The sequence below is a fragment of the Camelus ferus genome, chromosome 8, assembly GCF_009834535.1.
Source record: "Camelus ferus isolate YT-003-E chromosome 8, BCGSAC_Cfer_1.0, whole genome shotgun sequence".
NCBI classification, from domain to species: domain Eukaryota; kingdom Metazoa; phylum Chordata; class Mammalia; order Artiodactyla; family Camelidae; genus Camelus; species Camelus ferus.
This window is the reverse complement of record NC_045703.1, coordinates 60078245-60102740: the sequence shown is the minus strand read 5'-3', so window position 1 is coordinate 60102740 and position 24496 is coordinate 60078245. Positions and strand designations below refer to the sequence as shown.

At 44.1% G+C, this 24496-nt stretch overlaps 1 protein-coding gene and 1 long non-coding RNA gene across 3 annotated transcripts in view; one reads left to right on the top strand and one right to left on the bottom strand.

Annotated features, from left to right (window-relative positions):
* Window positions 1–23278, bottom strand: part of PPP1R14C (protein phosphatase 1 regulatory inhibitor subunit 14C) — a 78925-nt gene extending 55647 nt beyond the window's left edge. The window contains exon 1 of one of the 2 annotated variants that reach the window (XM_032485154.1): window positions 22869–23278. In XM_032485154.1, coding sequence (XP_032341045.1) covers window positions 22869–23183 — 315 coding nt within the window. In that variant the 5' untranslated portion in view covers window positions 23184–23278. The remainder of the gene's footprint in view (window positions 1–22868) is intronic. The other variant, XM_032485155.1, reaches the window with a different exon arrangement.
* Window positions 343–8602, top strand: LOC106729717. The gene is made up of 3 exons (XR_004322063.1): window positions 343–476; window positions 6406–6509; window positions 7444–8602. It is a non-coding gene; the product is annotated as an uncharacterized LOC106729717 (long non-coding RNA).
* Window positions 23279–24496: the final 1218 nt, after the last annotated feature.

The following is a 24496-nucleotide window of genomic DNA, read 5'->3' as shown; positions in this document are numbered from 1 at the left end:
TGTTGTAAAATGATTCAGCTTTGGAACTGACAAACCACACAAAGTAAGAATTTTGGTAATTACCTACCTCCACCCGGGGGTAAACCAAACCCCAAAAACCCCCACCCTGGAAACGTCACAGCAACTTCCTTGTGGTGAGAAATGCCCTCGCAGGCTCCAAACCAGGGAGCTCACCTTTATTTGTGCTTTTTATGTGATACTTTGCAAAGGAAATTACTGAGCACTCATAAAAAGAGCAAGGAGTTAAACATTTATCAAGTCTCACAATATTAACAAACTCACTTTCTCAAAAATATGCTCCATATTCCAAAGTTCTGTATCCTTAATAAATGACCGCTCTGATTTCACAAAAAGAGGAGGTTCGCTCCGTATCCATCTGTGACCTCTGCTGGCAAAGACCCCACTGTCACAGATCAAGGAGACTCGGCCCACGAGGAACATTCCTTCCTGCTCCACCAGCTTCTCTGTGGCCCTCGGTGAGTTCCTGAACCTCTTTCCACCCTTTTAAGGTGGGACTAAAGATAACACCCACCTCATAGGTTTGTTATGAGGATAAAGAGTTAATATGGGGAAGGCTGATTGTTTTTTGGTTTTATTATTTGCTCGATGGGGATTAAATGCCATAGAAGCACTGTAAGCAGTGTTCAAGCCATTCACTGTATGTTTCAAGTAGAATGAGACCCAGAAAGAAGCACACTTCACTATTCATGATCAAATGATATTCCAGGAAATCACACTTCTTAAAACACATTTATTGAACAGGGAAAATCTGCTGGACTTTCTGGAGGACACAATATGTTATAAACCAAAGTTCCTACCCTCGAGGCGCTTACAGACGAATTAGGAAAATAAGACACGCGCTCATAGGAAAGCACAGCACCGGCAGCACACGGCAGGTGCCAGGGCAGTGAGACCATAGCGTTTATTTTTAATTGATTTATAAATACTAAGAAGTACTGGGTAAGGAGACTGAGTTCAGCCTACAATGCAAAACACCAGGGAGATGGGACCTGACTGGGGCTTTGGGTGATGGGTAGGAGCCTAACTGAGAAAGGGAGGGTCTGGGGGAGGGGAACGTTGGGCCACCTTGAATCTGAGACGAGAGACTGGTGTGCTGATGAACTTTAAGGTCCTCAGTCCAAATCCGTGTTCAACCACATACCAGTATTGTGACTGTGGGCCGTTACTTTACCTTCTCTGTGCCTCAGTTTCCTAATCAGTCCCCCTCATTGGTACTGTCCTGAAGATTGAGATAAAGCATGTCAGGAGCTTAACACGGTTTCTGGCACACAAGTAGGACTCAGGTTAGCCATTATGAGATATTCAGCAGTGTGAAGGAGGCTGCCCAGAGAGCCGGCATCAGCAGAAGACGTGGAAGTTGACTGGAGAGTGGAAGGATGACATTGGAAGGTGAGGAAGGAGGCCGTGGGGAGCCTAGCTCTCACGCAGGGAGAGATCTGAGCCACCTGCAAAGAGTCAATGCTCTGGGCATTTCAGAAGAAGGTGGGGGAACTGGGGACAGGGGTCCAATAATAATGTGCCAGGGTCCACATGTGAGTGGTAAGGGGCTGGGGCTGGGTCCAGGCACCTGTTCCAGAAAAAGAAGGACAGGTGTAAGGGCCTGGATTAGGCAGCTCCAAGAGCGAGTGGGACATGAGAGAAGGGGTCAAAAAGAAACTCCACTAAATGCCATGAAATATCCTGGATTATTATGTCCTGGAAGAGAAGAAGAATATTGTGGATTCCTTAGTTTGGAAAAATGTACTCAGTTATAAGATGTTAACATTAGAGGAAGCTGGGTGAAGGGGATGTGGGAAAACTTAGTACTATCTTTGCAACTGTTCTGTAAACTCAAAATTATTTCAAAAACAAAATCAAAACCCTCCAACTCTTTTTGAGTGGTTCTTCACATGATAAATAAAAAGGGAAGCCATGGCAAGTAGGTTTGGAGTTCAGGCGGTGAGTTGATCGACCAACTTAGACAGCCATGTGGCTGATGCAAGACCAAGAAGGCAGGTGCCCAAGCCCAACATGGAGGGCACGAACTCATGCCCACACCCAGCCCCATGGCAGACCTGGCCTCCTAGGGACATGGAACTGCCGTGCCATCCTCTCAAGTTACTGTGCTCACATTTCCTGTCACGAGCCCATCTCCCCAACCCATTACACCCACAGCACCCTCAACCCACACTGCTTCCTGTTACAGCAGCTCCGCCCTCCAGGAGAGGTGTCAGATAGCATTTCCAAAGAATTTTATCTTGAGACCCAGAACAAGCCAAGGCTTCTTAAGGAAAAAAAAAAAAAAAAAAAACCTGTAACCTCAGCTTCAATAACTCAGGTCTTCCTGACTCTGAGGCCATGTTCTTCCCACCCCTTCCATGGGGCCTCATACAGAAGGCCATGCGTGGTCTGCTGCATTTCCAAAAACATACTCACAAAAGAGCTTCACCAGGTCGTAAAAGCACCAGCGCCCCAAGGTTGGAGAGATCTTCTAGAAAGCTGTCTAGTCTCACTGGCCTGAGAGAATCAAGTATGTCCTACCTATGATAACTTGAAGTTCTGAATGTTGAAAGTACAATATAATAAATACATAAATACATATGTGTGTATGTATATATACATACATACAGGTATATATATATATACACACACATACCTGTGAATGAATATACCATATAATGAACACATACAGGTTAAATAAAACCTATATAATGAATATCCTTTAAAATATGAGTGATGAATCAGTAAAATAAATTCTTCAGCAAAAAACAGGAGAGATCCTGAATGCCTACCACATAATAAATGCTAAAAAATATTGTTGATTTTACTTAATGACATAGTTTGGTGGTCTTTAAATGAACCCCTACAAACACATGTCTTATGCTAAATTAATGAAATCACAAATCAGGTTGTTTTCCTAAGAATGAAACTAGAAAGCAACAGGAGAAAGAGATTAAATTCCAGTCCCAATTTGGGCTGAAGAAAGTGCCTGAACTTTCAAATGTGTCCGTCGCGGATGCCATACTGGGGCAGGAGAAACTGAGCAGCAGGAGTCCTGCAACATCCTTTTACCAGGCTGCAGGTGGAACTAAGGTGTCAGGCAGAGAGGCCAGAATAGATGATCTCTGAGCTTCTGGGATGCTCTCACAGAGCTCAGACTGTTGTTAGGAAGATTACATAGCATCCCTCAGCTCTGATGGGGTGCTGGAGCTGGCTGATACCAGCTCAGGAGAGAGAACTGTCAGATTTTCAGGAATTTTACAAGCCAGCTATTAATTAGTCATCATTAAAAATTAAATTTTAGAAACACACAAGTAAATTAATTATATTTTTTAAAGTTAATAAATACTCAAAACTCATCGCTTTCTGATGATTGCATTGCATTTCACTATTGTCTACACTCTTGAGGTTAATTCCCTGCTCCAAGTTCAGTGACTTTACAATGGCAGCCTGAAATCAACCATGGAAGGAGTGTTTACACCAAGGACATGGGCAAGTGCTATACATCGGGGGAGTTTTCCTCTGAGAGGTGGTTGTTCTATCTTTACCAGCAACCCCCTAGATGCTAGTGTCCTTCAAAGACAATGCAAATGGGAAATGGTCTTGTTCTGGGGAGGAGAAGGTGATGGGGAGAGAGGAGAGAAAGTGGAAGGGAAAGCAGTTAAGGGGAGACAGCGGGGCGGGAGGAGGAAGGCAGGGAGGAGGGTGGAGAGGGGAAGGGGATACAGAAAAGGGGGGAAGAGAGCAAGAGGAGGGCAGCGGAACTGGGGAGAGAGAAGGAGGAGAGATGGGATGACAAGGGGAGAAAGGGAGAACTGTTTTATCTGCTTAGTATCTTGAGGAAAACAGTGGCTCTAACCATGTAAGCAAATTATTCCAGATAACCAATGTTTACACTCTTTTTCTGAAAATTGCTGTAAGTGAACCTGCCTTCTGATGTGCAGGCTACCAATATAACTGGGTATTTTCTTAAGGACTCGGGTCAGACATGCTGCTGCACCGCATCCCTCCAGGCCACAGATGCACAGAGAGCTCTTTGTCTCCTGTGAAGATGGCTCCAATCTTCTGAGCTTTTTATAGATTCTCTGTCAACCCCCTTACTGTCAGGCTGTCAGCTGTCACTTTGAGATGTTCTCCCAGTACTTACTAGCAGCCTGCTTTGCTGCTTCTAAGTCTCAGTGAACTAAGAAGGCAGAAAACCAAGCTTGTTAAAACCATGGCTAAAGTAAGAGTAAACAGCCCCTCTCAAAAGCCTAAGGCTCTCTCCAAGAAAGAACGAACAAACACGCCAGGGCAGCTCCTCAGGTTCTCAGAGTTACCCACTCGGCTTTCTTTCAGGTTTTCCACTGTGTTCCAAATGAGTAACTTCTGGATAGGTGAGGTTTCACTCGATACATGAAAGTATTCAACTGAGACAAACTAAAAGAAAAAAAAAAAGAAAAGAAAAAGAAAGGCTAACATTCACTAAATAAGAAAACAAATCAAAGCGCTGCCCATAAGCAATACTCCACAGCACAGACACCCTGTTCTCTCGCCAGTCCACGCCCCGCTCTCGAGGCGGACGCCCAGCTCCTGGGCTGCTTCTCCCAGCGTGCACAAAGGGCTCTGAGCAGCTGCAACTGGAAACCACCAGAAACAGGCAGCAGTGGGCAAGGAAGTGCTAGTGGAGACGGCCCCACCGTCCAGCTCCAGCTTCGGGCATCCGCCCAGTCCATCCCTTCTCATTCACAGCCCTGGACCGGGGTAGGGAGCACAGAGGTCCTGGGACATGAACCGGGTCCCCAGCATAACAGAGCAAGATGGTGGCCATGGACATGCCATCCACTGACAGGTCCCCGGTGGACAGGCACCAGGAGCAGCGCCCAGCAGAAGGTCCACTTGCAGGGCAAGCTGATATAAGACCCTGATTCCCCTCCTAGGCACGAGGCCAACCTCCTGAAAATGCGTGTCTCTGTTTCCCTGAATGTGGGCTTTGGGCTGATGCTAAACTACAAAAATAAGAAGAGTAGCTCACTGCTCACTAAATTCACTGGATGAAATAATGTGCTTCAAATTTTTTTTTTGTTTAATCCCTTTTCTTTTGTAGGGTTTTGTTTTAAAATAGCTGATAGCAACATAAAACCTCTAATTCTTAGGATTGTTGCATGTTTACCCCAGACTGTCACACACCAAAAATTTTAAATAACTATAATAGAACAACAAAGCTATCTCAGAAATAGAAGAAAATTCCAAAAATTACCCTCCTTGCACTGAGCGTCTAATTTGTAAAGAAAGATTTTAGAACCAATGTTCTAAAATCAAAAATAGAAATTCTGGAATGAATCCCATTATTTCATAGCTCTACTTTACGCCTGGCCTATAGTAGGCCCGTGACAAATATTTATTGGGTGGCTGGCTGGGTCGTTGCACAGATGCGGCCTTACCAACTGGACGGTCTGAAGCTGACTGGCCTTCCCTAGGACTTAGGCCAGCAGGACCTGTCCAAACTCATATCTGGCCCTGTTGAAGAAATATTATTAACTAGTCAAGTAAAGTCTTCTCTAAAATGAAATCTTAGTATCTTTTCTTTGAACCTGAACCTAGGGTTTTCACATACTCTTACTGAAAGGCAGGTTTAGACCTGACCATCAACTAGCTGGCACTTACTGACCATTTACAGCACAGGGGCCACGGTGCCAGGAACTGGAGATGGAGTATGGTGAAGAAATTGGGAAGGTCCCACCCAGCACGAAAACACAGTCCCCAGAATCTATAATAAACCCACACACACAAGGTCCCCTGTTTTGTGACCACAGCACAGTGGGGAAGAGGGTGATCTTTTCAATGAGTGGTGCTGGGGCAACTGGATGCCCCCATGGGAAAAACTGAATCTGGATCCCTACAGTATACCATTCACGAACATCAACTTCAGACAGATTACAGATCTAATTACCAAAGGTAAAACACAAAGGATCCAAAAGATAATAGAGGAGAACATCTTCGTGACCCTGGAGCAGACGAAGATTTCTTGAACAGAATGCAAATGCACTAACCAGGAAAAAACTGGTAAACAGGACTACCAACATTACAAACTTCTGTTCACCAAAAACACTTAAACATTAAAAGAGTGAAAAAAGCAATTCACAAAGTGGGAGAAAATACTAAAACACATATTTCTTTTTTTCTGGAATATTTTATTTTATTATAAGAGAAAAGAATACCAGAAAAACTTTTAAGTGTAAGTTACTTGCCAGCACCAAAGGCCAACGAACAAACATGAATAGAAAAGAATGAATGTTCAGAGCTGGAAGAAAGGTCCCAGTTCTGTTCAGTTTTGCAGGCTGTGGTCAAGGGAATGTGGGATGGATCCTAGGAGGGACAAGAGTCTGGAAGCCACTCATGCCTGTCCCTGCTTTGTCCCCATAGATCGAGGAGGCCTCAGCCCTGCCCACAGGGCAGGACGGAGCACACCAGCAACTAGCTGCCAAACAGAGATGGAAGCATAGCCCCTGGGGGGCTGTGTTCACCAGGTACATTCTTTTTTAAAAAACACATATTTCTGATAAAGGACTGATATCTAGGATGTACAAAGACTAGTATCCAGGATACATTAAAAAAACAGTAAGACAGACAACCCAATCCAAAGTTTTATTTTTTAATGGGCAAAAGAGTTGAACAGGCACTTCACAAAAGGGCTACCCAAAGGGCCAATGAGCATGAAAAAGGACTGAACTTCATTAAAACCACACTGCAATAACATTATATACCTAACAGATGGTTAAAATGAAAAAGTGAAAATACCAAGTGTTGGCAAGGATGTGAAACAACTGGAACTTCCAGATACTGTGGTGGGAATGTAGGTTTATAATTACTTGGGAAAATTGTCTAGGAGTATCTAGCAAAACTGAACATATGCCTACCCTACGAGCCAGCAATTTCACCGCTATGGCTATAACCCAACAAAAATGCAGACATATGTTCACTAAAAGACGTGTGCGATCATGTTCACAGCAGCTCAATTCAGAATAATCCCAAATTGGAAATCTCCCCAGGGCCCATAAAAAGCAGAACAGATTAAAACCCAATTGTGATGTATTTGCACATAGAATACTATATGGCAACTCCAGTGAACAAATCTCAATGGCGTACAATGATTTGGGTGCATCTCACACAATATTGAACAAAAGACACAGACATAAAAACTATTTTAAAAGGCAATCAGATTACCTTGCAGGCGGTGGGTGGGGAGCTAACGGTGGAAAGAGGGCACAACAGGGACTTCTGTGGTGCTAGCAATGTTCTGTTTCTTGACCTGGATGGTGATTACACTGTGGGTTCAACTTGAGACAATTGGTCAACCTGCACACTTAGGATTTGTGTATTTTGTATGTTACACTACAAGAAAAAGTTTTTCAAAAAATACTTTCACTCATGATCTCATCTCACATTTTCTTCTGTCCCTAGTCTTTTGACCATGTCAGGTTCCATCAGCGCTGACTGAGCCCACTGGGAGAAAGCTCGGTTTCCTGGGTCTTTGCACAGCTGGTGACATCTCTTGTAATTTAGGTCCTGGTTCAAATGCAACAAACTTCCTCAGAGAAGCCGTTCCTGGTCCCATCAACCTGGCCACAGTCATTTATTCTTTATCCCATTAGTCTGTTTTATTTCTTTCACAGCATCTCTCACAAGCTGAAATCATTTTGTCTTGTTTATGGTATTTGGTTTTAGAGCACAGGGACTTTGCCTCTCTGGTTCCCTGCCACATCCCTAACATCTGTGTCCCTAGCATTTAAAAGTATATCTGGCATATTTACCCAAATGACTTGAAATTTATATCCACACAAGAGCCGGTCTGCAAATGTTTATGCCAGATTGTTTCATAATTGCCAAAAACTGGAGGCAACCAAGATGTCCTTCCAGCTACGGAATTGTCGTGCCTTTGAGTACACAATGGAATATTATTCAGCTATAAAAAGAAATGAGCTATCAAGTCATGAAAAGAGGTAGATGAATCTTAAAGGCAGATTGCTAAATGGAAGAAGACAGCCTGAAAAGGCTACATACTACATGGTTCCAATTATATGACATTCTAGAAAAGGCAAAACTGTGGCAATGGCAAAAAGATTCGTGGTCACCAGGAGCTCAGGGAGAAGTGGGGGAGGCTGAATGGGTAAAGCACAGGGGATTTTTTAGGGTGATGAAGCTATTCTATATGGCACTGTAAGAGTGGATACACTGACACCATGTATTTGTCAAAACATATAGAACTCTAGGAGACAAAGAATAAATCTCAAGTATGCAAATTTTTTAAAAATAATTTAAGAGACTGGGGAATCCCAAAATGGAATGCAGAATGTGACAAAACAATGTAACTATATTAAAAATGTATGAAACAAGCCCACTGAAGGCACTATGGGGAAAAGGTGCTGACCTAAGTAACTGGAAACCAGTAGAGTCTAAGTCTAAATGCAAGGTGAACTGCACATAAGCACTGCACTCTAGCTGATAACGCTGTTTTCCGAGGGGTGTGTGTTAATGATTCTGACACTGCTATACATGTATGCCACAATCAAACAACTAAGTGAATGGATGGCAGGTGGTGGGAACCCCACGTGTCTCACTGATGGAGTGAGAATTTACAGATGGGCAAGAGAAAGAGGCTAGGCTAATCCATGTGGTAGTAGATTAGAGTTGAAGACATCATCTTGAACTCATGTTTGCTTAATCCAGATACTGATGGTCACTTATAGAAATATTTACAGACACATGTACATTCAAAGGTTAGTATACACGCATACATTTCCTTACTCTGACAGCTGAGAGACCCTGGAAATAATGACACCCCAGTAGCCACAAGCACACTGAGTATCCATGTCTTGGTTTCTAATACCACTTTCCAATAAAAGGAACTAGATCTCCTTGGAGAAATGGCTGATTCTACGCCTGGGACAAGAAATATACAAGATGAACTTGGAACACCTTGTAGTACCAGAAAGAGAAGAAGTATTAAACACATATACACACACACAATGATGGGAGTTTGTCAAACATAATAAAGGAGCCAATTGAAACAGCTCCTAAAGTTGGAACAATTTAAGCAACAAAATAAATACAGAAGCACTGACTTTTAACCCAAAGTACATAATAAATACCCCCAAGTTCATAATGATTTAAATAAATTATTGACTAGATAAACAAATGGAGGAGAGGAGACGAATGTCCCAGGCAGAAGAATTCCATACAAATTATGTAGAAACAGAAGGGGTTAGAGCATAACTCCCCTTTCCTTAAGAACGGAGAGCTCATAGTGATTTCTTTCCAAAGAATACAGTACAGAAAGTGGGAGAGGGAGTAACTTTACAGTGAAGAAACCTGACAGACACTATGCCAGCCGGGTGGTCAAGGTTAGCACCATCAGTGATAAGTCATGTTGATAGGAAGCCCCTTGACAGGATGTGATGAGAATGGTCCTTTACCTCTATGGCCTTCCTCCCCCAAACCCATAATCCATGTCTAATGATAAGAAAAACATCAGTGAAATCCCATTTGAGCAGCTTTCTGCAAAAGACCTAAACAGTACTTCACACAACTGTCAAGGTTATTAAAAAACAAGGAAAATCTGAGAAACTGTCATAGCCTAGAGAAGTCTAAGGAGACATGACAACTAAAATGTAATGTGGTATCTTGGATGGACTCCTGGAACAGAAGAAGGACACTAGGTAAAAACTAAGGAATTTGAATAAAGTGTGGATTTTAGTTAAAATAATGTATGGATGCTGGTTCATTAATTGTAACAAACATACCACACTAAATTAAGATGTTCCTAATAAGTAAAACTGGTTGTAAAGTACATGGAGTACTATCTTTGTAATTTTTCTGCAAATCTAAAACCATCTAAAAAAATAAAGTTTTTTTTTAAGTGGGCCAAGTCGAAGGTGGTTGCAAGGAATGATGGATGGATATTGGAGAAAGGAACAGATGGACCACACAGTGGCTGATGGGATGATGGGCGGAGGGCGGGGGGCGCTGATGGATGGATGACGGATGGAGCGGCTCTACAAGGCAGGGCAGTCAAACGCTGCTGACGGCACAAAAGACGAGAACTGGGATGGGAACCAGGGACTCAGAAACCCGAGGGCATGAGCCCTCTTGGCAGAAAGGGGAGGCAGTGACACAGCAGTGGGTTGGGGGGAGCAGAAAGTGACAAAATGTGGACAAAAAGTATTGACAAGCTCCCAGTTAGATCTGGGCAAAGGGAGGAAGAGACAGGGAGGGAGCGTCTTGTGTGTATGGTGTCCAGTACTTTGTAACATTTACATACTTGAAATGCACAGACCTTAAGAGTACAGACAGCTCCATGACTCTGGACATGAAGGAAAGGCTGAAGATGAAGAAAGCCCCTCCTCGAGCAGGAGGATGGGGATGGGCTCCTGAAAGAAGATAAAAGGTGATCCTCTCTTCCATCTAACCTTCCTTCTGCCCCATGGTTGGTGGCACCATGAGATGGTCTTTCCACCCAAAATACAGACACCCTAATTTCCAAAAGCATGACCACTAGTTATTCTGAAAAATATAAAGAATCAAACAAACTTGTCGGTTCATTTTTTTCCCTTAATTATTTGCAATTAAAAAATAAAAACATTTGGCTATCTCAAAAAGAAGAGAAGGCAAAACACCCCAAAAGCTGCTCTGAACATTGTCAGGCTGTGTGACAAAAAGAGCTCACGTCACGGAAGAGCAAGGAGCCCTTTTGCTATGGTGACAACAAACAGCAAGATCCCACTCCCACCTCTTTTCAAAAATAACATTAAGTTTCTCTAATAAAAGGAAAACACGTTCATTGTTCAAAACATAAAATAAAAACTACCCGTAACAACACTAAAAAAGCCCTATTTGTAGTTATTATGTCTTTGCAGTCTTTTTTCTAGGCATATAAAAAAGATATCCTATGAAAAAGATTTATATCCAGAATGTATGTTATCTATCGTCACTTAACTCAGACGTGATAATTCTCTTGAATTAAAAAGGTAATTCTCTTGAAGCAACCCAATAAGAAGATTTTTTCATGCTGAGACATTAATTAGATTATTCTACATTCACAAAAGCTGGTGTGTGATTCAAATTTTCAATCAAGGTGTAAAGCCCACCAAAAATTATTCAAAACAAAACAAAACAAAACAAACCTTCAAAAGCCTCTTCTCTCTATTTGGCCAAAGGACCTACATTTCATTTGAATATATGTATTAATAAGGCGGAATTAATCATGACAAAATGATCGCAGCTGTTGCTAATGGCGCTTTCATAAATATCCTGGGCTTTTCTTAGGATGATTTTTTGACATTAATACTCAAAACATCCCTGAGAGAGCTATATTATTTAAAGGCGGAAATTAAAGGAAGCCAAGGATGACGGCTCATGACCAGTCTGCGAATAAAGGCGGGTGGGGAGAGTCTCCCCTGTCCTTCTGGGCAGACAACGTCCAGTCCTTCCCCAGGGAGATGGGAGAGGCTATCTTAAAAGGTGATGTCCTGCAAAAAGGACGGAAAAAGAACCATGATCCAAACCAACAGGGGTCTCTTAGATGAGACAGCCTATTTCCTACCACCAGGAAGAAACCATATCTAAAAACTTTTCAGTTTGTTTTGATTTTGTGACTTAAAAAAGATCACCTAAGTTCCTTGGGAGGAAGGCGAAGTCCACACCCACGCCCACCCGGGCTGCTCAGAGCTCAGCCTCGCACCCACGGAGGCAGCCGAGTGGTCAGTGCCCTAGTTATAACGGCTGGCTTGAGAATTTGAATTTGACCTTACTGTTCAACACGTTATCTGTATCTCATTCTTTGCCCTCCCTCGCTGTTTTAAATTGCTTTATGCAAGACAATTTATAGTAGGGTGTCAAGGATAAAGAAACGAGTTCTTCTTTTTCTTCTTCTTTAATGGAGTTAACTCAACCTAAGGATCTTTCACTTATTAAATGCAGCCCACAGTCCCTCTCCAAAGTTTAACATGGGGATATCCCAGAAGTTTGAGGCGTGACTGACAACTAAATGCTTTTAAAGTCTCGGGCTCGTTTGGGTGATGGTCTGTCTGTTTACCTAGATACAGACACGCACACACACTCACACACACTTCCATTATCTCAACATCCATCCATATAAAATGCTTCTGGCATAAGATTACTGAGTGCTGAACCATCTGGGATTTGATGAAGAAATGGAATATTTTAGCTTAACAAAAGGCATTTGTCTACCAGATAGTACATGTTACTTTTTTCAGTTGTAATATTTGTAGTGCGTTTTCATTATAGCAAGCATAATCATGTTTTAGTACCAAATCAGTGACTCATTTTCTTCTGACTTGTCAGAAAGCTGCCACACCCCATCGCAAATAGGAGAAAAACCAGTTGACTAATTAGAATTGTTATGTGGAGTATTATTAGCTCACTAGAACTCAGCAGAAGAGCCATCTTTACCAATCTGAAAATTGAGCACCTTACCTGCTTGGCTTGAAACAGGTTTGATTCAATTAATATTTGCAGAAACCAGTGAAGTGGCTATGCAAAAACATCCTTTTGCAGAAACAAAAGAAGTTAAGGGTTGTTCACATTTTAATTTGATGAAGCATAATTTCTTTACTGTATTCATGTCAATGGTAATATTTGGTATTTTCAAACATGTAGGATAAAATACCCACTCTGTATCCTATGGCTTATTTAAAGTGAGTTTCCAACTTTTTACCTGAAAATTCCATCGAATAGACGGAGAGCAGAAAGACTCCAGAACTAACCTGGCCATCAGAAGTAAGTAGCACACTTAACTGTGATGTATAGTCGAGAACGGATGGATTTGAATTTTTCTAAAGAACCAGCTGAATCTTGTAAATGGTCCATCAAAAAAAAAAAAAAAACCCAGAACACTATAAATTGTTCAACTAAGATACAATATATTTAGAAGTACATCAAATAAGTTAAGCAGAAAAGGCTTGCCCAGTGTATTGATCAAACATGCTAGAATACATGGAAATGATCAGAGAGTGAAGGTGAAACTGATGTTCTTGGCTTCCAAGGTTTCCAAGTCTGAGTTTTCCTCTTCTTACTGGCAATCTAAACATGGGCGTGTTACTAAGCCCGTCTAAGCCTCAATTTCCTCATTTCAAAAACAGGGTAACTGCTTACATCACAGAGCTTTTGCATGGACTGAATGGAATTATCTGATGGTGCTTTATGGATTCTAGCATGAAACAAAATAAACAAATGTTATAAAGAGCAATCAGTTCTCCTTTCTACTTCCTACCAGAACTGTCTATGAAAAATCTTAATTTCTTTTTTCTATCCTGTCATGTTAGTTCTAAAACCAACTATAGTGACATTCTAGGAATAAATTCCCCAGTGCAAATTAATTTGTTTAGTACAGATTTAATCAGTCTCTTATTTAGGCTAATTTGTAGTCTTTGCCTTTTTAAAAATTTATTTCCTAAAGCTGCTGCACTTTTCTCTCTCAGATGCTCATTTTATATCTCAACACAAATCTTTCTCAAGTTAAAATAAACACCACCATTAGTTAATTATGAGCTGCCAAAATAAAGGACAAATAATAAGAACAGGAAAGGCCTCTAACAGCCAAAATTATAAATTATATGCCTAAAAGCCTTAAGTCAAATATGCCAGCTCTTCTTAAAGGTTAACCCAATTAAATGCAAAAAAAAAAAAAAAAAAGGCAGATAGGGAAGCTATGAGTATCTGTACTGTTAGATTTCAAATTTAACTTGGAAGTCAACAGTGGGTAGGAAAGCTGGAGGGGAAGGAAGATTTAAAAAAAAAAAATTCTCCAGCTGACCCTTTCCATCCAAGCGGTGTCACACAAGAGATCACCCAAGGGAAGGATGGATACACTCACTTCAGCTCCTGAAATCAGCTATGTAAATCAGATGATCCTTTGGTGAACTAGTCCGATGGTCTCAGGTTGGCTTTGAGATGGAAAGACTCTCTATTACTGCTTCAAATATCACCCTCTCTTTATTAATCTCATTTTTCCCAATGCATGGCCAGCTTTGTTATAAAATCTTTAAAGGTTAGAGCCTGAAAGCTCTAGACCTCCCTCCCTTTTTTCTTTTTTTTTCTGATGAGGAAAACAAAAGCCTGTTGTGACTATGACTTGCCAAGGTCACCTAGAACCTAGAACAGGGTTCCACAGGCCCATGCCCTTCCCACAACATCATGCTGGGAACAACGGACATGTTTTGATTCATAGATTTCATAGATGCCAACAAAGCTCCACAACCCATAGATGATACAGCCCTGGTTTATGAACTCCCAAAATTCAGCTATTAAAGTGATGACTTTTTCTTCCTCAACACCTTACCTCCTATTAAAATGAAAGATAATTCAAGTGTTTTTAATCATTTGCATTATACTTTCAATGAATTTATGATACCCTTTCCTGAAAACAGGCTTCAAGTAAAGGAAGAAGAGCACAACCACTATACAGTAAATAAATGTATTGAAAACACTAACACAACTGTATGCTGACCTCAAATGGCTTCCCATCATATGGACACCTCCATGCTCCTCTTGTAACAGAAAGGATTCCTCCACTTCTTTTTCTCTTACACGGTTTAAAAGGATGAAGTTTTCCTATTTCCCCTCCCCATCTATGTAAATATCTGTTGGAATGAATGAGTGAATGAACGAAAGGATATTCCTGCCCTCCATGGTTCTTTCCCCAGTTCGCTTTAAAGATTCTTTCAAAAAGGAAAAGACTTTCTCTGATTATTTTTTCTCAACCATAAAGTGATGTTTTAGAGACTAATCCCCACTCTGGCCTCTTCTTTTTTCTGAATTTTTATGCAGTGGCACAGATTTCCAAACTGCCAGTGCTGACTAAGAAAAACCCTGTGAGAATTTATTGGCCCAAACTTTTAAGCAGAGGCAAGAATCCTGGCTTTCACTCCTCCTTCCATCAAGCTTGCATGAGCCTGTCGCTCTGAATCTTATCTACTAATGGGAAAGCACTCATCCCTTCCTCACACAGCAAGCATTTCCACTCCCAAAGAAATGAACAATTACTGTGCAGACAAAATAGTATTCATGTACATAGTGAAAAATTAAAATTACAGAGAAGAATGGCAATAACGTGTGATTACTTCCTTTGAAGACTTCAATCGTCCGGGCATCTGTGCTTTATTCCATCACAACTTCCTTTTAGTTCACAGTTTCAAAAAACCGCATGGATATAATCCATAACCATGAAATAGAACCTTCCAAGTTAATGACAGAAGAGCACGTTTTTAATATGGGCAGAGCCAAATCACATTAATGCAGTTAATCTGGGGTATGTATTTCTGAAATGCAACGGCACTGGAAGATGCTGCCAGCTGGTCTACAGGGCCAGGTTCTGTGTCACTCCCTTGACAGCCAGGTCCTGGACACCTAAGTGCAGCCAGGTGTGTGAGAGGCACCAAGGCTGCAGGGACCAGAAGAGTCTCCCCTCAAGAAGCTATCACCAGCCCAGGAGACAGGATTACAGAAAGGTGCCAAGACAGAGGTATGCACTTGTCAGCAAAGGCCTGTCAGCCAGCCTGCCAGTGATGACATGTATCAGAGAGGCTTCCTGGAGGAGAACAGGTAGGAGGTGGGCGGGTAAGGAGGAGGAGGAGGGAGGGAGTGATTCTGGCAGAGTGAGAAGCAAGTGGGGAGGGGTTCCTGCCATAGGATCTCGGTTGATAACTGAGGAGGCCTGGAGGGGGTCAGCGGCAAGAGATGAGACCAGAGAGGTGCCAGCAGCAAGCCCCCGATCCCTGCTGCAGGCTGTATCCTGAAGGCTGTGGGGAATGACTAGATCTAGCCTGGATTTTAGAAACATTCCAGCCATGGGGAGGGGGCTTGGAAGCCCCTCGGGTGAGGGAGAGCTGGCAGTGAGGGCTCAGAGGAGGAGGCTCCCGCTCAGGAACCAGAGACAGTGATTCACTCCTGCCTCTGCCATTTGAGAGTGATGTGGCCTCTGACCAGGACCTGTCACTCAGGCTCTCTGGACCTCAGTTTCTCTACACAGCTTGCAGAGTTACCGCAAGGATTAGATGAGAACTCATGAGGGACGGGGGTGCAGCAACAACTTAATGAACAGAGCTGCTGGGAGCAATAGCAGAACTGAGGCTCCGCGACTTTGGAATCGGCGTGACCTTGGACAAGGACAAGCAACAACTTCTCTGACCTCAGTTGCTTCCTCTGTAACTGGAAGAAGTAAAGATAATAGTCCCATGAAGTTACTGTCAGGATCAACTGCAGGAGATACAATGTATACATCACCTGGTCCTCGACTGAGCTCTACTGAGCAGCAAAGTTGTAATAATAGCAGCGATGGTCGAGGGGTGGTGGCAGTCTGATGCAGCGCTAGCCGCAGCAGTAATTTGAGGGACACAAGACCAGAGTGTCTATTGCTATAATACAAGCAAGAAATTACAAGGTGCTGGACTAAAGCAGTGGTGGTGAGACGTCAAGGAGTCAGATTCCCGAGCTCTGAGGAGCAAGCAGCAACAAGACCTCACGACTGCTGGGCGTGACCCGCAGGGAAAGGCCAGAGAAACACGCCAGCATCATCTCTGGCCGGGACATCTATGGACAGCGTGCCCACCTTTCACCCAAGGAACTGAGGAAGGAGAGTAGGTTTGCAGAGGAAGATGAGAAGCCCATTTGCAGACCAGTTGAATATGAGGTTCCCATGGGGCAGCTGAATAAGTCTCAGAAAACAGATCTGGGCTAAAAATATAGATTGAAGAGCTGTCAGCATATGGACAGCAACTGAAACCACAGGAATAGTCATATCACCCAGAAGGAGGATGCAAGAGCGAAAAAAAAAAAAAAGAGAGAGAGCACAGAGCAGGGGCCCAAAGACCTGGTGAGACATCACTGAAGAGGCGGGCAGAAGAAGAAAACTCAGAATGGAGTCTAGAAGAGTAGCTAGAGATGAAGTTGAGACCCAGGAGAGGTCTGCCTCAGAGGCCAGAGGCTCCCTAAGGAAATGGTGAAGGGCACCTCAAGCCGCAGAAAATCAAGTGAAATAAAGACCCATAAACCCACTGGATTGAGAAACGGGAAGGTCCTCAGGGAAGCTGGGGCGGGAGCTGACATCAGGTTGCGGTGGATAAAGAGTAGGCGTCATGGGGTGAGAAAGATCTTAGAACGATTGTGGCAGCGAGCAGAGTAGAAGCAAAAGAAAAGGGAGGATGGGAGTCTTTTGAAAAGCATTCTCTCAATCTAAGCTTAAAAATCAATTAGCTGCAACTACTGTCTTTAAATTCCTGTTGCGAACAAATTAGTCGATGAAGACAGGTGTACTTTTCAATAATGATGAAATAAAAACAGTAATGATGCAGGAGCCTGGTATGGATTATTAACAAAACCATAGATCGACTTTTTTTCCTTAGCCATGACTATGATGAAGAAACACCACCAACTAATCTGATACTAAAACACTGGTGACTTTTAAAAAGGTTCTCTGAAGGCTGGCCCTTTATCATTTAGTCAAACAAATGCTTGATGGTTGAAGAACTGTGCTCTATTAGAGGCGTATACAAAGAAAATTAAGGCCGATCCTGCCATCAAATTGTTGATGCCTCACTTCTCTCCACATACACAAAAATCCAAAGGAACTTCCAGAATGAGGAAGACTCTAGGAGAAAAGAGAATGACCTAGCCAATATTTACCCATGTTCAAGTTCAAAGACACACTAACACCTCTGACCCTGAAATATCCACACACCTGTCACCAAATTCTACCACCAAATCAGTATGAATACTTTGTTTTCCTAACCCCCTCCTGCCCTCTCCCACATCATAGAGAATGACCTACAATTAGTGGCTGGTTCTGGTAAACTACAACACCAGATACGTTCCAGCTCCGTGTCTTGCCCGTTTGGTCCTCAAAACAACCCTGCAAAGCAGCCAGAATGATTTCCTCCAACACTGGGGGAAAGTGAGGCTCAGAGACGTTATGGAAATTGCCTAACCTCTAAGCACTACTAAATGCTGGGGCCACAATTCACCTTTCGGTTCACTTTGCTTCCAAGCTTTTACTCTTGTCCCCACTGCCTCCACCCCAGAGTTCCCTAACAACTGTTCTACAGAGAAATATGTTAAGTACAGTTTCCTTTTCATCCTTTGGCAGTTGAGAATTCTTTTATTCATAGACTTTTAACATGTTTAATTTATTCCTTAATACTTTACAGATTCAGTTTATGGAGTTTTTTTTTAAGTAGTTTTGTTTAAAAGCCTATTCATTCTCAAATACCTATCCAAATGGGGATTTACCAAATAATCCACAAATCATGTTCTAAACAGCAGTTTCTGCCTTCCAGCTGAGGTGCTAACAAAGCATCAAAGCAGGCTAATTTGAGGTTGCAGGGCGGGAATCGAGATACAAAGCAAGGACCTGAACTGAAAACAAGAGGCCTGATCCAGGTACAAGAACAAACCCACTGACACCAGGGCTCCCCCAAATGCAATATTGGTCAACTCAGAAGCTACAACAGCTGCATCTGGGGAGGAGGCAACCTGAAGAGGGTTCACAGAAGGTGCCAGCTCTGTCCTGCCTCGGGAAGCAGTGATAAACGTACACCTGACTTCCTGGACACGGCCCTGCTCAGTCACGTCCCAGCTGAGGGCCCTGGAGCAACTTCCTAACTTTTCCACATCTCCATCCATGAAATGGGAATATCAGGGATTGTTACTAGGAGTACCTGAACCATAGCTGATACACAGAAAGCACTCAGTGAATGTCAGCTAATTCTCTTACATACGTTCAGCCTTTTCCCTTTCGGCAGCAGGATTTTTTAAATGGCAGATCCCAATCCCCAAAAATGTGTTACAAAGTCAATTTAGAAGGTCATAACCAGCAATTTTGGAAAATCAAAAAACCTTTAAAACCCACTGACTTACAGAATGGGGATGGGAGGGAGTAAGGGAAGACGAAAGGTGTAATGTGCTGGAAACCACTTTTTAAAATGTAGACAAGCTGTAGCAAAAGGAGAGACCTCCTAAACAGACAGTCAGGATAACCCAGTAAGACACCCTCCGTGCACAAGCCTGTTTATGGCTAGGCTTCTGCAGGCGTTTCAGTAATCTGAGGTTAATAACAGGCTTTAGTTCCAAAGCAAATCAAATTGCAAAACTGGAGGTACAGATGTTATCGTGATGCTGGGCAAGATAGGAGAAATTGATATGACTTATCCAGTAAGTCATCTTGCAATACTTGTCAAAGTAGACACTATGCCAGATTTCAAATGCTCTTAAAAACCATCAGAGTTTGGAAGAGATATAAAAATGTCTTAAAACAGAAATATTTAAAATGTAGATATAGATTTAACCTTTCAGTTCCATTATAGTCAAATTCCTAGGTGAAAATGGAACTACTTGTACAAAAAGGTTAAGTGGAAAATGACTATAAACACACAATCATTTTAGAATCTACAAAAAACATTTATTTATGTAACCAAAAGGTTGTGTGATGTGGTGTTTAACGATACCACCCTCAGACTGGGTAAGAGGGACCATAACCCTGGGCCCCCTCCGGCCACACTCCCTTCTTACAGGGTTCCTGGGACCAAATGGACTTACCCATCCAGAACCAGTGTCCCTCCATCTGGTTTTAGGCTACAGTCCAAGTCCCCAGGTCTCCCTGATCAAATACCAAGACATTTCCAAGGCATGAACAGGCTCCTCCCAGGTCTGGCCTCCCAAGTTGGGGACTTTGCCACTGCTAGGAGCCAGAGGCATGGTTAAGGGGTGGCAGAGGGTGTGGCCAGACTGGTTGTGCAAGTAGACCCAACGCTCTTCGCCAGGTAAGACTGTATCACAGGTGAAAAGCCAAGAGAAGCAGGCCCTGGACCAGGGGAAGATCCTCCCAATCAGCTCCGAGCTCTGGGAAGTCTTGAGAATTCAAAGTTCAGACCTAGCCTTCCAGGCCGAAATGAAGATACTGTTGTCAAGGTTGGAGGATAGAACCCATCTTACATAAATGCTCATTAGCTTGATTCATAGTTTTTAAATATGTAGACATATGCTCTGAGGGCTTCCATCTGTTCTCTTGCATGAGACCCTGCAGAGTTACCGGCAGGCCTGGAGGTTAGAATAAGGACTCAGAGCCACACTGCCTGGGTTCTGACCCCCACCCGCAACCCTCTCCCATTTAGCAGCTATGTGAGCTTGGGAAAGCCTCTTAGCCGCTCTATGTCTCAGTTTCCTCATCTGTAAAACAGAGATAATAACAGCACACTCCTCATATAGGTTGTTGTAAAGACTAAATGAATCAGTGCGTACAAAGGGCCTTGAACAGCGTCAAATACATAGTAAGTACTTCGCAAATGTTGTCTTTGTATTGTTCTCCATACAAAACCTATTGGCCAGGGCAAACTTCTAGATAAAACCACAGCCAGGAAGTTATCCTGTGTCTTTCTTCTTTCCCACTCCGTTCTAATTTTAAAGTATCATGCGTTACACCACTCTAAAAGACCACTGTCTTCCATTCTGAAAAGGACAAGTCATCTAACTGCTGACCTGCCTGATGCAAGTTCTTCTGAAATTAAATACGTGTTCATCTTCTCCCTCAACCTGGCAGACAGCGTAGGCCTCTGGCCAGTTTGAATTCTGGCAAGTTGGCTTTTGGTGTCAAGTTCGTGGCATAAACATTTGGAAACATTACCAATTTTAACTGTAAAGAGAACATTTCCTAACCTTCATATTCATGAGATTCAGAGCTATAAGCCAGGTGGGTCCTTCCTGATTCACAAACCAGAGGCTGAAATACTTGAAACTCTCAGCAAGGAAAGGCTACCAGACCAGAGAATGGAGGCTAAAAATAGAGTTCTGCCAGTGGAGAAATTGATGGAAGAAAACAAACCTTTATATGGCTACTTATTATGCCACATGCTTTTTATTATTCGATGGTGTACCATCAGCATAGAATTTACAAATTGCCAACAACCTTCTCAATGACTTAATATTTTTTCAATCAACAATGACAGAACAAACAACTTGAAGAGAAATACCTGCCACATTTTAATGACAAGCGGGCAGCACATAGCATCTTGTATCATTTTACCACAAAACCTCTCAAATCTCTAGCTGTTTGCTATAGGCTGAGCTCTGAAATGGGAGAAGTACAAGGAAAAGATTTGTCATATTTACCCTTTAAAACAGGAACCTAATCTATATGTTTAATACCATGAGCTTTCAATTCTTCATTTTTTCCCAATTATTCTGAAGAATTTTCAAAACGCATAATTTGCCAACCTGCTGAGGGGCTGGAGCTCTTTCCCAAGCTCCATTTAATTAGTCTCCCATAAAAGGAGCATTGCTAAAGCATTGTTAATCTCAACAATAGTTTCTCTATTAACCCAAATCTTCTCCAAACCCAAAATGGAGTATAAAGACCAGTATGAAATAAATGAAAATTAATTGGATTCTACAGGGGCAAGACTGAGCACAGCCATCCCCCTCAAGTAATCCCAGCTAAATCAAATATATTGTTTCTTTAAAGAGTTTTGCCAACTTCCTATTTAAAAAATCCCATAAACACTTTCTATTTTGGCCACTTTTTATTTATGCAATTAAAATGGCTTTTTATAAGAGCTGGTCTGGAGAAATACTATATTTTTACAAGCCCATTAGTCAAATAGTCAAGCTTCATTATATCATAATAATTCATCAGGAGCCTGTAATGAGAATGTTGCTTCCTTGCAGGATGAGAATGTTAAGGAAAATATGTATTCACAACAGGCCATAAAATGTGTGAAATCTAAACCAGTGGAAAAGCCAGTGCGTTCATCTGGCTTTCATTTTTGCTGAAGAAGGTAACAGTCCTATGGATGCAACCAATCTTTAACTCAGAAGCCACATCCTTAATTATTAACCCTCTTCTTTCTTCCACCCTTTCCAAACTTCACTCCCTTAAGAGTAGTAGAATGCTTCATTTACAATTACTGTCATGAAAGACTCATGGGAGATCATTCTGGCTTCACTCATTTTTTTCTACTACACGTTTGATATAGCTTATTCTAAATATTTCTCCTTACATCGAATGTATACACGGCAATCAGACTTCCTTAAGCTTAGCCCCTGAACTCTGGGAAGTAAATGTCTTGGCGGAGGGGGAGCTGGGGGATTCCAGGCATCCCGCACACCACCCGCAGGCTCCCTTCCTTCCACCCAGGCACACTTCCAGGTTGCCCAAGGCTCTCATTCTGCGTCCATCAACGGGACGAAATGAAATTGGGCAGGAAAAAAGAAAGCTGCTTCAACAAAGCCCAACGTGTGCAGCTTTGGTAATGCAAGGACTAATTATGGGGACAAGCGTCGGGGCCCGCGGGTAAAGGGAAAGTGTTCCGTTCATGATTTCGATGTATTATTTCAGGAACCTGTAGGGCCCCCAAGATCCCCAGAACCTCTCCTCTTCGTCAAGCAGCTTGCAGTCTTTTCCCTGCTCCCTCTCCACCAATATCGGGGCTGCCGGGACCCCAGCAGTGAGTGTTGTTCTCGTGGGCTTGTGCGCAGCTGGGGTGAGTCCCTCCGAGCCCCACTTCGGGTAGCTGCAGCTGGAGCCGAGAAGCGCCCAGAGCTCAGAGAAAGGAAAATCACTGAGCAAGACCCAGCCCTCCCCACGGCCACCAAGGGGGCCCGGAGCTCTCCGGCCACCAGGCAGCTGAACCCAGGCGTCCCAGTCGCTGCGCCCTGGTACCAGAGGGCACCGTGGGGAGAGAACGCGCTGCGCCGCGCTCCCAGCCCTGCGTCCCGCACAGCCAGGTCAGTGCGCGGCCAGGAGCCGGAGCCCTGGAGAATTCCTGTGTTAACCCGGCGGGGCGAGGGAGGCCCCAGACCCTCCCGGCCCCGCGCCCAGGTACCTCACAGCCGTACAGCTGTCCCAGCTGCTCCACGATCCACTCCTCCAGCACTAGCCGCTTCCGAAGCTCCTTACGATCGTATTTCACTGTCACTTTTCCCTGCTGGTGGCGCCGCTGCTGCTGCTGCTGCTGCTGAACCTGCCCCGCAGCGGCCGCCGTGGCCACGGGCGCCGAGTCCTCCCGGGAGGAGCCCGAGCCGTTGCTCGAGCCTGGGCTGCCACCGGCGCCGCCCCGGGGACTCTGGAAAAAAACCCGCGCGCCGCCGCCGCCGCCGGCCCCGCCGGTCGCCTCGCTACTGCCCGTCGCCACCGACATGTCCCTGCGCGCGCCGGAGCCCTAGTGCGGCCGGGAGGAGGGACAGGCGGAGCGCGCCCGGCGCCGCTACCACCTCGGGCCGGGCAGCGGCATGCGAGGGGCTCGCCGGCACCTGCTCCGCGCCACCGCCAGGCTCGTGGGGATGTCGGGAGGAGCCGAGGCGACACCGAGGAGCTCAGGCGGGGGAGGGCGGGGAGGAGGGTAGGGCGGGGACCGAAGCCTTAAAGACGCCGCCGAGGACCCTCTCGGTCCAGCCGGGAGGCGGATCCGGCGCCTGGCAGACAGCGGGCCCGGGATGTGGGAGTTGCGAGCGGCGGCAGGAATGTGTGCGCGCAGACACGCGCGGGCGCACGGGTGTAGACACCCAGAGGAGTAGCGGGTGGGGTCTGATGCCAGGGATGGTCCTCTGCGCCTCCTGTCCTCCTGGACACCGTGTCCTGTCCTCCTGGACACCGTGTCCTGTCCTCCTGGACGCCGGGATTGCGCTTCTCCCGCCGTCCCGAAGCGCGCGAAACCTGCCACCTCCCGCGCCCTCGGCCGGCCCAGCCGGGGACAGGCGACCGCCTGGGCAGGGCACGCGGGAAGGGATCGCGCCTGCAGGTTCCTTGCAAAGGTTTTCCTCTCCCTACCGCCTCCTCGGATGGCAGGAAAGTGTCTCCTCCCCTCTCGGCCCCACCCGGCCACTCCAAACACCATTCCTATTCACGCCACTTCCCCTCAGGGATTGTGAGAAAAATTGACGAGGCGATGTTTGTGCAATCAGGCAATCACCGCGCCCAAGGAATTCCCTTCAGACCAGTTTTTCTCCCCTTACACAGTGTCTTGTGTCATCCTAGGCAGAGTAGTAAGTTATCTTTATATCTAAAGGGCAGGAGGCTGATCATCTCTTGGGCTAAGGAATTGGGGACATTCTGACAGCAAACATTTCTCTAAGAGTCAGTGCGGTTACTGACCTTACATTTCTAGTATTCCCTGCATAGCCAGCTTTCCTCTCTCCTAATACTATTTCCAAACAACCTCTTTTTAGCTAGGAAAGCAACAACACTAACTACTTTTAAAACATCATGCAGCCAAGTAGAGTTACAAATGAATGAGCTTATTATAAAGCTTAGGGCATGGAGATGAGGAGGGAAGTTGTAAACAGAAAATTGCATGTGTATGTTTGTAAAATTAAGAGGGGGACACTAATGTATTTCTATTCTATATACAATACATTTCTGTTCAGGCAACTGAAAGAAACTACAAAGATGTTCAAACACAAGCAAGTAGCTTTTATGAACTTTTTTTTAAGCTGGTAAAGGTTACTGGCAGCT